Source organism: Megalobrama amblycephala, linkage group LG23 (assembly GCF_018812025.1).
Source record: "Megalobrama amblycephala isolate DHTTF-2021 linkage group LG23, ASM1881202v1, whole genome shotgun sequence".
Lineage (NCBI taxonomy): Eukaryota > Metazoa > Chordata > Actinopteri > Cypriniformes > Xenocyprididae > Megalobrama > Megalobrama amblycephala.
In genome coordinates this window covers 25,674,737-25,692,182 of record NC_063066.1, presented here as the reverse complement: position 1 = coordinate 25,692,182, position 17,446 = coordinate 25,674,737, and the positions used below count along the sequence as shown (strand labels likewise).

General features: G+C 39.0%; 1 protein-coding gene and 1 long non-coding RNA gene across 4 annotated transcripts in view; one reads left to right on the top strand and one right to left on the bottom strand.

The window, feature by feature from the left end:
* ppp2r2ba (protein phosphatase 2, regulatory subunit B, beta a) overlaps positions 1 to 17,446 on the top strand; it is a 69,777-nt gene that overhangs the window by 20,779 nt on the left and 31,552 nt on the right. The window contains exon 1 of one of the 3 annotated variants that reach the window (XM_048176169.1): positions 15,823 to 16,406. The exons of the other annotated variants lie outside the window; for them this stretch is intronic. Coding sequence (XP_048032126.1) covers positions 16,337 to 16,406 — 70 coding nt within the window. The 5' untranslated portion in view covers positions 15,823 to 16,336. Of the gene's footprint in view, positions 1 to 15,822; positions 16,407 to 17,446 lie in introns of those variants that run through there. 3 annotated transcript variants of the gene reach the window in all.
* The window catches only part of LOC125258931, a 46,189-nt gene continuing 31,676 nt past the window's right edge, over positions 2,934 to 17,446 (bottom strand). Inside the window, exon 8 of the long non-coding RNA XR_007182700.1 lies at positions 2,934 to 4,557. This is a non-coding gene — a long non-coding RNA (uncharacterized LOC125258931). The remainder of the gene's footprint in view (positions 4,558 to 17,446) is intronic.

Below are 17,446 nucleotides of genomic sequence, written 5' to 3'. Positions count from 1 at the left end.
AATTAAGTGTCGTAAGCTTTGAAAGAGAAAGTTTTGATCAATAAAATTGTGTGTGTGTATTGATTGGCACAGAAAAAGTGTTTTGTTTTTTACTCGCATGAAGACTGGTGGATTGACCTTTGACTGAAACTGTGAGAGAGTAACAGCAGTTAATGAAGATGGAGTAAATATTTGAATGAGCTGTATGCAGTATGAGCTGAAGAAAGTGCTTCCATCTACATTCATCCATCATAAACATGTATGCCACACGGCTCCGGGCGGTTAATAAAGGCCTTCTGAAGAGAAGCGTTGCACCAGACCACTTTCCGTATTGAAGTTACTAAAACAAAAATTTAAACTGGCATCACGTCAGTTACACTTTTTCTGTAAGTTGAATAGGGAAGGTGTAGGACGTAGCGTAAGCTTTGTGAACTGCAAGAGTTTTACACATTCTGTGTAACTTATGTTGAATACGGAAGGCAGCTCGTGCGGAAGCTAGATGTTTTACTTCATAACTTGTCAAATATAGATTTTTTTTACACAAACACTTCGCTTCAGAAGGCCTTTATTAACCCCCCCGGAGCTGTGTGGAGTACACGTTTATGATGGATGGATGCAGATGGAAGCACTTACTCATTGATCTCTATCACTGCCATTATAAAGCTCGGATGCGCCAGGATATTTATTAATATTTCTGTGATTATGTTCATCAGAAAGAAGAAAGTCACATACATCTAGGATGGGTGAGTAAAGCTTGGGGTAATTTTCATTTCAAAGTGAACTAATCCTTTAAGTGATGTGGAGTGACTTGCAGTCTATTTTTTAGGTGTGTTACAGCGCTCTCTGCTGCTCAGTTTGGAGAATTACTTCAATTTTATTTCCAGGACAAGAGAAAAAATCTGCTCTCACTATAAAGAGTAACTATGGTACTACCTTTATTTATTTTATTTTTGCACATGGTAGGGTACACTCTCAAAAGTAAAGTTTTATTTTTGGCATCTATGATTTCATGAAGAACCTTCAAAATCCATGGAACCAATCAATTCACCTAAAGGTTCTTTTATAGTGGAAAAAGGTTATTTTTTAATTAAAACATTCTTCACACCAAGAAAACTTTTATCCTTTTAAGAACTGTTCACTGAAAGGTCCTTCAGTGACACAAAAACATCGCCATGAAAACACCTTTTTACTGTAATAATATGGATTTTTGAACACATACCATTGAAATACAATTTTTTGTACATGTACACACCGTGTAATACCCTACTATAGTATTCTTTAAAGTGTGCATGCTAACAGCATGATTTTGAGTGTATGACACTACTTTTATGCAGCAGTTAATATTGATTTTAGACATAATATTGCAAGTTACTTTAGTCTATTCAGTTCCAATGAACCAAAGCAAGATCAAATGCTGTATCTCCACACGTTACTAGTTTTTTTGTTCCTGAATGAATCAGTGTTTTTGAACAAATCAACTGAAAGCAAATAATTATTTAGTAACTCACTTATAAAGACAGTCAGTTGTTTTAGTTTGTGAATGAATCAGTATATAAATACCTCACCATGCTACATGAATATAGTAAAAATTCAGTACCATGGTATTGCAGTTGTTATCACTGTTCCATGGTTCACAGTATTGTTGTATGAAGTTTAAGCCAGCAGATGGTGCTGTGACATCAACAATTTTTGTTCCTTGTTGTAAAAGGTGAATAACACTCTACATACTACAAATATATTTGCTCAAATGTCATGTATCATTAACTAGCAAGCACCACTAATAAATAAAGTGAAGGAAATTAAGCAATATTAAGGGGGGGAACATGAAAATACAATAAGAATTTATTTAAATGCAAAATATGGTTTAAAGTAGGCTTAAATCTCTCTCACGTTCGGTCTCACTATAAATGACAGGATTGTGTCGCTGACTGCCACATGGCCATCACCATATGTTACCAGCCCATCCTATCAGCCAGACTCGATGTAGCGTGCAAAGCCTGCTTTCCCTGGAGCACCTGTATCCTCCTCATGCTCTACTGTCACAAGCAGCTCAATGTCTCTCACAATGAGGGTTGCCAACCTCAGAAAAAGAAAATGAGGGACAATCGTGGTTCTTTATGGGAAAATAAGGGACAGAATAAGGAACACTCAAAATAATTGTATTGTACCACACAGTGTACTGTATCATTTAAGTGTCTGCAGTTAAAGGGTTATTTCACCCAAAAATGAAAATTCTGTCATTTATTACTTACCCTCATGTCGTTCCACACCAGTAAGACCTTCGTTCATCTTTGGAACACAAATTAAGATATTTTAGTTGAAATTCGATGGCTCCGTGAGGCCTCCATAGGAAGCAATGACACTTCCTCTCTCAAGATCCATAAAGGTACTAAAATATCTTAATTTGTATTCCAAAGATTAACGAAGGTCTTACGGGTGTGGAACGGCATGAGGGTAAGTAATAAATGACAGAAATTTCATTTTTGGGTGAACTAACCCTTTAAGTATGTGTATAAAAGGTGTAAAAAAAGGTTCTCAGACATAAACACATTTGTTTTGCTTAACCTAATTATGTACGATTTAATTTCAAAAACTTGTAATGTCATTCAAAAAATGTCATGTTACACACAAATTATCGATTATTCAAAATAACAGCATTTATCTGAAATAGAAAGCTTTTGTAAAATTATACACTACTGCTCAAAAGTTTGGGGTCAGTAAATGTTTTTTTTTTTAAAGAAATGAAAGAAATTAATACTTTTTAGCAAGGATGCATTATATTTGTCGAAAGTGACAGTAAAGACATTTATAATGTTACAAAAGCTTTCTATTTCAGATAAATACTGTTCTTTTGAACTTTCTATTAATCAAAGAATCCTAAAAGAATCCAAACTGTTTTTAACATTGATTTTAACAGAAATGTTTCTAGAGCAGCAAATCAGCATAATGATTTCTGAAGGATCATGTGACACTGTTGACTGGGGTAATGATGCTGAAAATTCAGCTTTGATCACAGGAATAAATTAAATTTGACAATATATTCAAATAGAAAACAGTTTGTAATAAATTGAGGTCATGCAGTGCTTAACAGAACTGAGAAAACTTTACTTTTTTGTGTCTCTTTTGCATAACAACCCAGAGCAGCATACAGCAACTTGTTCTCTTCACAATGCACATGCACACTCTTAAAGTGGCAGCATAACATAAAATAGAACTTTTCTTTTACCATAACCAATTATCATAACATCTCTCCCCCTTGAGAATCAGCGTTACCAACCCCGCACAGTCCAATCAGAACTTTCACTTTTTCTCAGCATCCTAGTACATGCTATTTAACTGTGATCCCCACTAATACCCCCTTCCCACCAGCACGAACCATGTGCTAGTTCAGAGCTAGTGCTAGTGCCAGTTTGGAGTTGATTCAACTGACGAGCCTTCTAAGAACCGGTTTGCCTTTCCACAGGCTAGAGAGCCAGCACAGAGCCATGTTTTACGTCACTGTATACGTCTCATATTTCACAGCAAAGCTAGCGCTGCAGCGGCAAACACACCAAGCTTGTTCTAGATGCATCGGCTTCTCGCAGAGCGATCGGCACATGACATCAAAGTACTGCGAGAACGATACAAAAGTACAAGGAGTCGTATGCTCTACAAACTCTCCCGCGCTCCGATGCAACTCGAACAAGCCTTCCATCAACAATGCCGGATGTTTCGCTACTATTGATGCTCATGGTTTTGCGAACCTACATCAGCATCCAAACACGGCTCGCCGTAATTTGTATATAGATAGAGATTACAACTGAGCTGCTATTAGCTCGATTAGCTGCTATTTCAAATACGGCGGTCACAAGGTTCTTGTTGGTCACGGTAACCCCGCCCCAGCCCCTGATGCAAGCAGTTCTTACTTCCAGCCCAGCAATGTTTTGGTGCTACTTATGAACCACTTTTCCTGGTTCGGAGCTGGAGCTTTGTGTGTCGAAAGACAAAGAACTGATTTGAAACTAGGCTCTGGCTCCGAACCAGTACTCAAACTACCTTGGTGGAAAATGGGTATATGATCTAAAGATTAAGCCTATTTGGTGCTTTCTTTTGGCATTCTGATCTCCTTAAAGTCTCTGAAGTTTCACCAGGGGAGGTTGGTACACATTCTGCTGTTACCTCAGAGCTCAGAGAACAGTTGTTGAGGAACCCGCCTTTCTTCTAACTCAGAACTCTCCATTTTTCCAGCCCCTCCCTTGATTGAGACAACTCCACTGCTCTGCCACTTGATGGCTCCTCACATGATCCTCCTGATGATGATGGACATCACTTCCATCACTACACATGAGTGGGGACCACTTTTTTTCACAATGGCTCCAGGTAACCTGCCCTGACCGCTGGTGAAATTCATGACAAAGACAGTCTTACCTTCCCCAAAACTCTGTTCTCTCGCTTAAGCCAAGCTTTCTGCATCTCTTACTGGACTCTCACTTTCTCCCCAGCATCAGGATGTAGCAAATCCAGGTGAGATTTCGGTTTCCATCCCAGCAACATCTCTGTTGGCGCCAGGCCTGCCGTAGTCTGCGGAGTAATCCGATACTGAAACAGAAAATGAGAGAAGTTAGTTTCGACATTTGTCCCTGACATCTTCTTTAAGCTGTCCTTCAATGTCTGCACCGCTCTTTCGGCCAGCCCGCTCGATGCAGGATGGAAAGGCACTGTACGAATATATCTAATTCCATTCTGCTTTACAAATTCTTGAAACAGCTCTCCCGTAAAGGTCGATCCATTATCAGTTACAAATACATCAGGCAGTCCATGTATTGAAAACACTTGATGCAGTGTGTCAGTTGTCACAGCAGCTATAATGTTTTCTTCCAGCCACTTGGTGCGGGCATCCACCATGACCAAGAAAATCAGGCCAATGACATGACCCGTGAAATCCAAGTGCAACCTGGACCAAGGCCTGTCAGGCCACTCCCAAGGCTGAAGAAAAACTTGGGCATTTTCTGGTTTTCTTGACACTCCCTGCAGTGTTGGACCTTGTTTTCAAGATGTTGATCCATATTTGGCCACCAGATGTATGCCCTCACTAAGCTTTTCATTCAGGATGGGCTATGTGGATCTCCTGTAACACTCTGGCCCGTCCTGGCAGAGGTACCACCACCTGAACCCCACAAAATGCCGCCATCCTGAATTAGTTAAGCTTTGACACATTTCCCTGCTTGGGGGGCCTCCTTGATGGCCCTGACTGTTTCTGGCACTGGATAGAGGCCCTGGGCTGATATTTGAAGGTTTAAAGAAACAAGGAGTAGCATTGGGTTCCACACAAAGTTTCACCGTGGTGCCCCTCAGGGTGCCCAGTCCATCCTTAAACACATCTGGATACCTCGCAACCATGTCCCCTGCACAAAGCACTGTTATAAGTCTAATTTTACTGAGCCAGACAACGAGTAAGCAACCTTCAGCTGCCTGACCGCCATAGGCAATGTTCACTTTCACTGCACCAACTACCGGAATAATCTTTCCAGTATACGTTCTCAGTTTAATGGAAGATTCACATAATGCCGGTGTCTGATCATTAATCCATAAATGCTCATAAGTCTATTCACTGATGATCGATGCTGAAGCTCTTGTGTCTATCTCCATCTTAAGGCTCCATTAACTTGAATTGTCGCATAAAGAGGGTCTGAATGAGTTTCACTCAAAATAAACATTGAATAAGAACAGGTCTCCTCTTGTTCAGTCAAAGCTTGGCCACAAACTTTGAAATAGAGTCTCCAGACTTATGAAAATGGCTGTGGAACTTAAAACGCAAGGGTTACTTCTTCTTCTCTCTGGACAGTGATGCTGCTGACATCTGCTGACGTGTCATCTGGTGCGCCCGAGCTTCGTTTACAGTCTAAGGGAGATGCATGCTGTATTCAAGCTACTCTACATTGTTTGTATTTTGGTATTGCTATATTTTTTAAAATGGTGCGTAAGTGTGCATGACCCCCGTCAGCAGCATCTTACGTCAGCAGCGTCACTGTCTGGAGCAGAAGGGGGTGGTAATGCACCCATAAGCTGGATGCCAACCGCCGTAAAACAGGAAAGAAGAAGCAGAAGCAGCGTCACTGCGGAGGATATACAACAGACCCGGAAGAGAAGACAATGCTGAATAAAGTCATAGTTTTTGTTATTTTTGGACCAAAATGTATTTTCGATGCTTCAAAAACTTCTAACTAACCCACTGATGTCACATGGACTACTTTGATGATGTTTTTATTTCCTTTCTGGACATGGACAGTATACCGTTCAACATTTTCAATGGAGGGATAGAAAGCTCTTGGACTAAATCTAAAATATCTTAAACTGTGTTCCAAAGATGAACGGAGGTCTTACGGGTTTGGAACGACATGAGGATGAGTCATTAATGACATAATTTTCATTTTTGGGTGAACTAACCCTTTAAGCACTTATCTTTGTCCATGATCATATTGGTGGCGAAGAAATGCTGCTCCGCATACACTTAAGCACTTCTCATCTTCATCCATGATCTCATTGGTGGCGAAGAAATGCTCCAGACACTCCATATACTCCAGCTTTAATACAGAATGCTTCTTTGATGCCTTAAATACAGGACGATTCAGTATTATATGGAACGGCTCCCTGCCACCACTCATTCCTTTCAGTTCTTTGGCTCATCCTCAGTTGGCTCCCTGAAGTGTTGCGGATCAAGCTCAGTTCTTCCAGTCCTAGCTCCGCCTAGGCATTAGGATTCCCCGTCTCTGCCTCCAGCCACTGAGCCCTGGACTCCACTTCGGTCCTCCGACCCATTGGCTCCACGCTCCCTCATGTCCACCATCATCCCACCAGTTCCGCCGGGCTCCCTCATACCCGTCTTCGCCTTGGTCAGGTTTCACCCTGGTTCCACCACGGGTTCACTTCTCAATATCAGCAGGAAATGACTGAGGTGAGCTGGAGCAAGGCACCTAACCCCCAAACTCACTACTGCTAACGTGTGTGCGCTAACTTGGATTGGTGAAATGCATAGGACAAATTCCGAGTATGGGTTACCATAGCCTTCACATGTCACTTTCACTTTGTGTTCCTGCCATTAAATAAATATTTCATTACCTATCAGCAAACTTGATAATTATACAAAAATATTTTAAAAAACATTGTTTTTGATATTTCATATTCATAAAATATATCAAATTCATTTATATTCTATATGAAAAACATATTAAAACATGGCAACCTATTCTAACCTGACATACTGTTAAATTTAGGTTAAAATCTACCTTAATTATATAGTTAACACTTGCTTGAATGATATTGAAATTTTAATTATTTATTTTTCTAGAATTCATTTCATTAATCTAAATGTTGTCATAAATATACATTGTTCTTGTCACACCACAACTCCATTGAGCTCCATTTCTTATGTGATTCATTTCAGTCAGTGTTTTCTACTTATAATGGTTCTGTCATCATGCTATCAGACGGTAACCCTAGATCTGTGCCAGAGAGCAGGGAGATTGAGGAAGACTATGGTCCTAAAGCGCCCCTGGGCACAGAAGCGTGAAAGGGGGGAAGGGGGTGTGAATACGTGAGAGTGAGAGATTTGAGGACCGAGAGAGAGAGGATAGAGTGATTGAAGAAGACAGGCAGAGAAGGAGTGGGAAAACAGAGCGGGTGGCCCGTGTGGGGTTCTTGGTGGACAGCTTGGCATCCCCGCGGGGGAAGACTGCTGCAGCCTGCCTGTGATCAGTCCTGGCAGCTGCTCGGCCAAATGGGATTGTCCTGCAGATTAAGGGTCTGTGTTGGGGCAGAGGATAGGGGAGGGGTCCGGAAGGGAGGGGAGGGGTTATGGGCTGGGCAGGGCTGTGTAAAAACCCGCCAGTAACTCTAGTGGGGCTTGTTAGGGCTCTGGCAGAGCGCAGTTGTTGAGACAGACTCAAGAGATCTAAACCCCTGTTTTCACCCAGTCTCTATTAAAATATTCATCATTGGAGTAGAGTTATTCCAGTCATGCCAGACAGAAAAACCCTGGAGACTGACTGCCAACATGAAGAGCTATGCTTTTTACACCATAATTGGCTGACCGAAAAATATATCTTGTTGGTATAAAGCAGAGATGCCGGGTGATGGTGCAGCCATTGTAGATAATTACTACAGGCCACAATTAAATGATTACACATAATTACAATAATGGTGCAAATTTGGACATCATGCAGACATGGAAAAAAAAAACATGTTCTGACCTACAAGCCTAGTTTAATCTCTTATCTTACCTATTTTTATTACTTTTTTTCCAGTGGCACAGGTTTTTAATGGTAACTGTGGGCCAATTATAAGTCTAGATGACAATATAAGAGACAGTAGTTTCCAGGTCTGTCTCAGATTGTCCTGAAATAAGCCACAAGGATGCTTGTATCTCCCTGTAGTTTAGATTTTATTTCTGTGCATGGAAATATTCTCAGCTAAACCTTAATGTGTTAAGCAAAATCATATTAAAATACTATTACTCTACATATGTAGTAAATCAGTTCCTCACCTAAAATAGTTCATTTCAGCGCTCATTCTTGCTTGGACAATTAACCTTCATGTTAGGCATGCTTGAACTGCATTAGAGCAGCTATAGTTTAAATTATGACGTTTAGGTTTTTTAATGATCCAATTACACAGACAGCTGTTGTGCTGCATAGCAATGTTTTGTTCCATAAGCAGTTTCCTAGCAACTGGTATGATATCTTCCTTTCAATCACAACAACTGGGAATGGCTGTGAAATGCTGCGTTTTCTGTATTATTATTCCGGGATTCACATTAATACTTGGAAATGAGTGAAAACGGGTGTGTGTGTTACTAGGGGAACAAACAGAATATTTACACAGGTCTTTTGAGATTAGCACACACTTGTTTGTATTTGCTCTCTTCCTTTCTCTCTTGGACTTTGTTATTTTATATGTAAAATTTATATTCAATTATGTAAATATTAAGCAGCACAACTGTTTTGAACACTGATTATAACAAGAAATGTTTCTTGAGCACCAAATAAGCATCCTAGGCTCACACTTGAAGATTTTAAGCCTGATTTTGGGCCAGATTTGCAACCCCCAGTGATCTGGGCTGTGTGTCCCAATTCGAAGCTTCTCACATCTGATTTTTTTGTCCAAAAATCCTCAATTGTGTGGTGTCACACACAATTATTTTACTGCTCCCGATCACGTCAAACATGTTTGATATTTACGACTTTTGATCTGGCCAATGATATTGCCGATATTGCTGATATTGCCAATTGCTTTTAGCTGAAAGTAGCTAAAACTGTTTGCTAAATGACATCATACTGGCGAGTCCACTGATCAATAGTAATATAAATATATATCAGTGGGCGAGACATGTCTAGATAACATTTGTCCAAGAAGTTGCTGGAAAGTCTCAAAAGGGGCGGGGAAGTCACTAAATCTAGCGACAAAATCGCCAAATTGGCAGCACTGCTAAAGACTGTCACTTGTCGCCACCTACTGGAAAGAAAAGGTCACTGAACAATCCCTGCCACTAAAGCTGCATTCACACTGGTATGCATTATATATAAAATGTAAATATTGTATTAAATTATGCCACCCTACCATCATAAATACCACTCTTCATAAAATGTAAAAGTGTACTTTCTCTTTTATCTAATTAATCAAGCCATTATATTAATTATTTGTGTATATGTAAATATTGTTGTGTAACCACCCTGTCTGTCTTATAAATAATCTACCCAGTATGCAAGTCTTTGTATCAGTGTGTTATACGCAATGATGGAGTGAGCTACTCAGTCTTTTAATTGGAATGGCTTCACATGTAAACTGGCCTGACAAAGGCGCTTGCCTCTGGGCTGGTTTTAAAACGTTCAGCCCAAACTATGCATCCATCTGGTTGTCTCTCCCAACCCCCATCTTTTTCTCTCGCTCCGTCTCTTTCACTCTCTTTTCATTCTCTTCCCATGATGATCTTATTTTCTTTGTTTATAACATTTGTCACCTCTGTCTACATTGATACATGTCACAATTGGTTTCATATACTGTATATTCATAAAGCGAAGAAGCACATTTTAGATACAAAGATCTTGTTGAGTCAGCTGCTCTGAAATGGATCTCAGTCAGTATAGGTTAGCACTTACAAGCACCTTCAACAGATGGACCCATTAAATGAAATACCCAATTTGTGTACTATTTTATGACATTTATGTATAAATAGTGTGAGTGGTGTGTTCACACTGAAAATTGAAAAAGTGCACTTCAAATACCTGGATGATGCCTTATTTCATGATGCCTATATTTGCTTCTGTTGAAGCTATCAGCCCACATTATTAACTTATTTTTAAAATAATCGTGTTTAAAAGCAGAATTTGTGGTGAAAACCTGTATTACCCATGCCGCTGTACAGAAAATTTCACCAATCAGAGTTGCGACAAGCAAAATGAGCCAAAACCGCTCTTTATCTCACTGCCATGAAGCACTGGGAATGACGTAATTGAGCATATACTCTCAAAATGATTAAATATTATATATTTTGTAATAAATGTAAATGTATTGTTTTATATATATATATATATATATATATATATATATATATATATATACACAATACAATACAACACTACATTTTTAAATGAATAGTTTTATATTTCTACATTTTTTTTTCCCGATTATGCTGTTTGCAATGCTTCATGGGATTGTAATTCTTATCTTTTGTTCAATTTTCAAATACTTTTTTGCTTCAAATCAAAGTTTGTAATGTTATAATTCACCTTGTTTGATTTATTTCATGGTTATATCACTTTAATGAATCCCTATCAGAGAATTGAAAGAATGTAAAAAATACATCCTGGAACCAACATTACTGAAAAAAAATTGGAGGACACTGTTGCACTCTGATGTTGAATGACAAAATAACCTTATTAAAATCATACACTTGATGGTAGAGTACACAATCCAAATAGTGTACACAGTGCGTTATATGGGACACCTCAAGTGTTTTATATCTTTCTTTTTTTTTTGAAATTCTATTTACTGAAAAAGCCACTAATCACAGCCCAGCATTAATAATGTTCTGCAGGATGCATGATTGAGAATTAAGAATCAATAGCGCTGTATTGATTAACCATTGTGAAATTACTATGACTGTTCTCTGTTACGGCTTCAGTGATTGGTCTGTAGCGCTGCAGGCTTTCAAGGACCGGCGTCCTCAGGCCGACACAATTACTGCACATCAGTGCAAGCAATTGGCCATGAAGATATCACAGCATTGTAATTATCTTCATGTTTTGTGTTGTAGCCTTGATGCACACCATTGCATGGGCTAAGCTGCAAGAGAAAGCCCCAGGCCTTCAGTGTTTTAAATAGCATCATACATCTCTGTGAGACCAAAGGTTTTCCAGGAGCACAGACATTTCATTTGTGAGAGTATATATTGATCTTTTCATATCTGATACTGCTGTTTTAGTTGTAATATGCCATTCAGGAAGCAAAGACCAAAACCTTCATTGTTCACGGAGTATAAACGCAGGGTGGAAGAGAGTCTCAGGTGGCCTTGAAGAGACGTGCACAGGCAGACAAGTACTAGCTTTTCTTAAAGGAATATTTGCCCCAAAAATGACAATTTTGTTATCATTTACTCACTCTCATGTTGTTTCAAAACTACATGCTGTTATTTTTGGGGGAATTCATTTTTACACTTCCTGTTCCATAGAATAACAGTTCATAGACCACATCTGTCAGACTCAAACTCAAAAAGTACAAATATTGAGCAAAATTATTTAGGGAAAAAAACCCATAAAAGTTGTCTAAACAAATTGTGCATTACTTTGCAAGTCTTCTGAAGTTGCATGATTGTTTTGTGCGATAAATAAGTCATTACTGACTGAAAAACTTCAAACATCAGTATAAATATGCTTATTTAAATAAAACTTACTAAATTAATTGAAATTTTGCTACAATTTATTTTAGTGTCCTTGTTACACGTGTTACATGTAGTTACTATAGTAATTACTATAAATTGTGCATAATTACATACACCCAAAATTGAAAATTCTGTCATTAATTTAGTCACCCTCATGCCACTCCACACCCGTAAGACCTTCGTTCATCTTCGGAACAAAAATTAAGGTACTTTTTGTTGAAATCCGACGGCTCAGTGAGGCCTCCATCGCCAGCAATGACACTTCCTCTCTCAAGATCCATTAATGTACTAAAAACATATTTAAATCAGTTCATGTGAATACAGTGGTTCAATATTAATATTATAAAGCGACGAGAATATTTTTGCTGCGCCAAAAAAACAAAATAACGACTTATATAGTGATGGCGATTTCAAAACACTGCTTCAAGAAGATTCGGAGCACAAATTAATCAGTGTATCGAATCATGATTCGGATCGGTTGTCAAACCGCCAAATGCTGAAATCACATGACTTTGGCGCTCCGAACAGCTGATTCGTCACACTGATTCATTATGCTCCGAAGCTTCATGAAGCAGTGTTTTGAAATCGGCCATCACTGTATAAGTCATTATTTAGTATTTTTTGGCGCACCAAAAATATTCTCGTCGCTTTATAACATTAATATTGAACCACTGTACTCCCATGAACTGATTTAGATATGTTTTTAGTACCTTTATGGATCTTGAGAGAGGAAATGTCATTGCTGGCTATACAGGCCTCATGGAGCCATCGGATTTCAACAAAAATATCTCAATTTGCGTTCCGAAGATGAACAAAGGTCTTACAGGTATGGAACGGCATGAGCGTGAGTAATAAATGACAGAATTTTCAATTTTGGGTGAACTAACCCTTTAACCAAACCCTATAGTAAGTACATGTAGTTAAAGGGATAGTTCACCCAAAAATGAAAATTATCCCATGATTTACTCACGTCTTACACATGATTTACTTACATCGGGTCAGAGGTTCTCTTTACTTCAAAAGGTCATTAACCCACTGGAGCCGTATGGATTTTTTTAAATTATGGATGGATGCATTTTATTTTTGCTTCAAAACGTGCCCCCCATTCACAACCATTATAAAGCTTGGATGAGCATGGATATTTTTAAATATATCTCTGATTGTGTTCGTCTGAAAGAAGATAGTCATATTCACCTAGGATGGCTTGAGGGTGAGTAAATCATGGGATAATTTTCATTTTTGTGTGAACTAATCCTTTAACTATTATTACTCAGTACTTAAATGTATAATTACACTGTAACAAAAAACGGACACCTAAGGGAATGGGTAAATATAACAATTTCATTTTTGGGTGTACTATTTCTTTAAGTCAGTGCTACAGAGGAATGGAAAGTCAGAAGGGCTGGACTTTAATTAAAGCACCACCATTGATCTCAAAGCAGACTGCTGATGCTGTTGGCAATGCGCAGCTCTCACTCCAATTATACTGTGTAAAACAGTCTGCCCCATTCGACTGTCTCCCCATTTCTTTTTTTATTAATGCATCTCTGCATCTCCGTCTTTCCCTCCATATCTCTCGCCCCCTCTCTCCTTCTGACTGACAGATAGCTGCTCTCCCTGTTGATCTTTAAAAGATGCCAACTGGAATTTTTGTCATCGTCCTGGTCCTCCCTCTCCCCTGACAGAAAATCATTGATTTTTGTCGCCCTGTTGGAATAATGATAAGGATTGCTGTCGAGGGAGAGGAACGGCATGCGGGTTTTGGACTTAGATGCTTCAGACACATTCAGTGAGGTGGAAAGGTTTGAAAATCACACGAAAACAGGTGCAACGCAATATGCCTGATTACAGCTCATCCAGAGATGCTGCACACATGCATTATAATGGAAACTAATGGGTGATTAAGTGGAAAATGGCATGTGATGATGGACTATATTTATGAAATTGTCTGAAAGGGCCAATAGACAGATTTTATCGGTAAATTGGCTTTTGGAATTAAATGCCTGGTGCATTTAGGATCCTCTTCATATTTATTATGCCTGTGTTTTGGTTTTGAATTTCAAAGCAGATTTGTTTTAGACACTGGCATCAGGTAGATTACAGTGGAAAATATGCTTAAAGACAGAATGAGAGTAGCAGGGCAAAGTCCCTGCAGAGATTCATATTAAAATCAGCATGTAAATCAAATCTATCCAAAATGAACGCGCCAGTGGCTGGGCTTTAATCGAATTAATCAGCGTCTGGTCTGCACACTTAAGGAGAATGAGACCCTAAAGGGATCTGACTAGAAACCGGTGTGACAGATTTGTGAATCCCCTGTTCATGTATCACTTATCCAAATCAAGTGGACTTTCACATTTGAAAACAAACTTGATTTGTATTTCCTCAAGGAAATATCAGTGATTCAAGGCAGCCAAAGAATAGTGTTGAAAATAACTGCAGAAAGTAAAGGTGATGATACACGGGGCAACTATTTGAGCAATGTTACCGAGCGATGTTGTTTGAGCACTTTCCCGTTGAGAATGGGCAACAAATTTCTATCTCTTATACTTTGGATCGAAATTTGTTGCCTCTTCTTAAAAGGAAAGTGCCCAAGCAATATCGCTCGGCAACATTGCCCGGAAACATTACCCAAAAAGTTGCCCCGTGTATCATCACCTCAAGAAAGCAAGGGAGAGGGAGATTTAATAGTAAAATGCTTATATATGTAATCAATATCAATAGTTTTTTTATCACCATGATTTTAGGTTTCTGACATTTTCAGTGAGTCTGCCTGAGGTAATGTGAGGCGCTGCTAAGTGATAACAGGAGCTCCAGAAACTCCACCCCCTTTTGAGAGCAGCAGCTCATTTGCATTTAAAGGGACACACACAGTAACGGAGCGTTTTTGCTCACCCTCAAAAAGTGACAAATTTAACATGTTATAAAAATGATCTGTGGGGAATTTTGAGCTAAAACTTCACATACACACTCTGGGGACATCAGAGACTTATTTTACATCTTGTAAAAGTGGCATTATACCACCCCTTTAAACAAAACATTTATGCTGTTAAATTTTTTTGTGTGTGTGATATATTTGTTACATGTAAATACACTTTTTGTCAATGCACTGATCCAACAAAAAACACGTAACTGTTGCTATGGCTACCTCATCAGGCACATGCACCTGTTCAAGAACGCCAGAGGATTGGTGAAACACTGTTTGTAAAAACTGTTGAAACATAGATATAATTATGTTTAAAAATAATATATAGGCCTACTTTAAAATTAAAAACCTTGTTTTGATTTTTATTTTACCCATCCCCAAAATTCACACTTTGCCATCAACTATGCATACGTTAAAGCTGAATGCACTGAATAAAGGGGACGGGGATTTTCATTCATGGTATATATTTTGGTTTCAAGACCTGTAAAAGTGCAACCAATGACATATAATGTATAATACATATAATGTATTACATCATTTGCTCGCTGTGGTGGTCAGAGAACATTCGTATTGGCTAATCACAAATAAAATCAAAGAAATTTCTTTTAAACTTATTTATAAATATTACCCTTGTAAATACTATCTTGTAAACAGATTTAATTTTAATATTGAAGTATTTTGTACATTTTGTGGTGTACAAGTTGAAACATTATATCATTTATTTTGGAGTTGTCCTGTCCTTTGGTCAGATTTCTGTTCTTTTATTAAGGCTCACATCATGCCCAGCTTTGAGCTGTGCTTTAAAAATTTTTTGGTTGTTTTTTTTTTCTCCTATAACAAATGTCATCATAAGGAATATTATTTAACTAATCTGCTGCTAAATTTAGTTTATTTAATGTACCCCCCTGACTGTAATTGTAATTCGTTAAAACAATAATAAAAAAATAAAAAAACGTATTGGCACGTGCTGTGATTTCAGCACTGGACAGCGCCTGTGTGAATGGGAGGAGCCCGCGCTCAGGCAGAACTTCTAGAACGACAGAACCACATGAAACAGACTGTATGTCCTCAGCAGCAAACCAAGACCGAGAGAGAGAGAGAGAGAGAGAGGTGGACGGATCGAGCGCTTGACGCATAACCCCGCCTCCTCGGCTCAGAAGGTGGAAATCCTGCCCTAGTTTACCACATTCAGCGCACCTCGTTTACCACGGTGCCAGGGTTCCTTACACCTTTACTTATTCGTTCTCCATTTATCTGCTTTCAAGATAGAAGAGCTTTTACACGGATTGGCCAGTACACCTGTTTAAGAAGTGCTTCACATGCGTTAAGTATGAATTGCTGAGGGGTTTGTTGCCAATCGAGCTCCAGCTGCATCACCCCGGGCATCAGATCTTCCGTCACGTTCATGAGAGGGGCGACAGACAGCGCGATGGACCCGCAAACCGCCTGCTGATGTTCAGGGTCCACGATGGATTCCTGCGTGTCTACTTCAGCATTCCCATATAACGGAATCATAAATGGAGGAGGAGAGTGACAGCCGCAAAATTAACAACAGCTTCCTTCGGGACCACAACTATGCAACCGAAGGTATTTGGAAAATCGAATTGAATTCGATTCTCACTTATATTAATGACGGTGGGGGTGGGGGACTTATCTTCAAGACCCCTCCTGTATATGAATGTGTTGCGTGAACATTGGGCGTTAGTGCTTGTTGGTGCATTGATGAATCTTAGACTTGGTGATCTGAAAGTCTTACATTCATGCACTGTGCCCAGATGCTTCTCCTTATGTTTTTATGGGCTTATGACTATATATAGACCTTGCATTAGTCTGAGCTCTGGTTATAAGTGTTACTATGGGGCAGTGTCCATTGAGGTGTGACGTGTACAATGAGTCAGATATGACTGGCATAACAGAACACCGCAGACATTTGTTCGAGTGATTATTAAAAGACAACCGAGATTCAAAACAGTACATTTGGCAAAATCAGCATTGAAATAAAATAATAATAATAACATTTAATATAACAGATAACTCTAAATAATAATAATAATAATAAACTCCCATATAACTTTTGTTATGGTTTGGAAAGTGAGGGTGTGTCTCAGAAGGGCTTTTTAAGATATAATATAATCTACATTAACAGTACATTGGAAGTTATGCATACTTTAGTTTCACATGCAATGGGAGCTTGTAAATGCAATGTCACTTTTCCAGCCACATGTTAAAAATGCAGGTGCAATTACCCATGATAAAACCTGGCACAGTTTATGCAAACACACTCCAGCGCAGGTTTGAGGTAAACAATCTCCTATCATGTTTGGAACATAGATCTATAGTGGAAAAGCAAGCTAGGCGTGGTTGTGGGCATCTTCCTGGGCAGTGATTAATGGCTGTGGGAGGTTTTGCAAAACAGACCTAATGAGCAGAATCAATCTGAAGCTGTTGGACTCCCATGCCCCTGGTTTCCTTGGTTTATGACCTGTCTTGTGCCCACCCCGGCTTTTCTGTAAATCACAGTAGCAGTGGAGCGTTTGCTCAGATGCACAAACTATAAACCGCACAGCATCTTTCGCCGACAAATGTGACTTTCTGCCAAGCAAATTTATGATGCATGTACAGTCTTC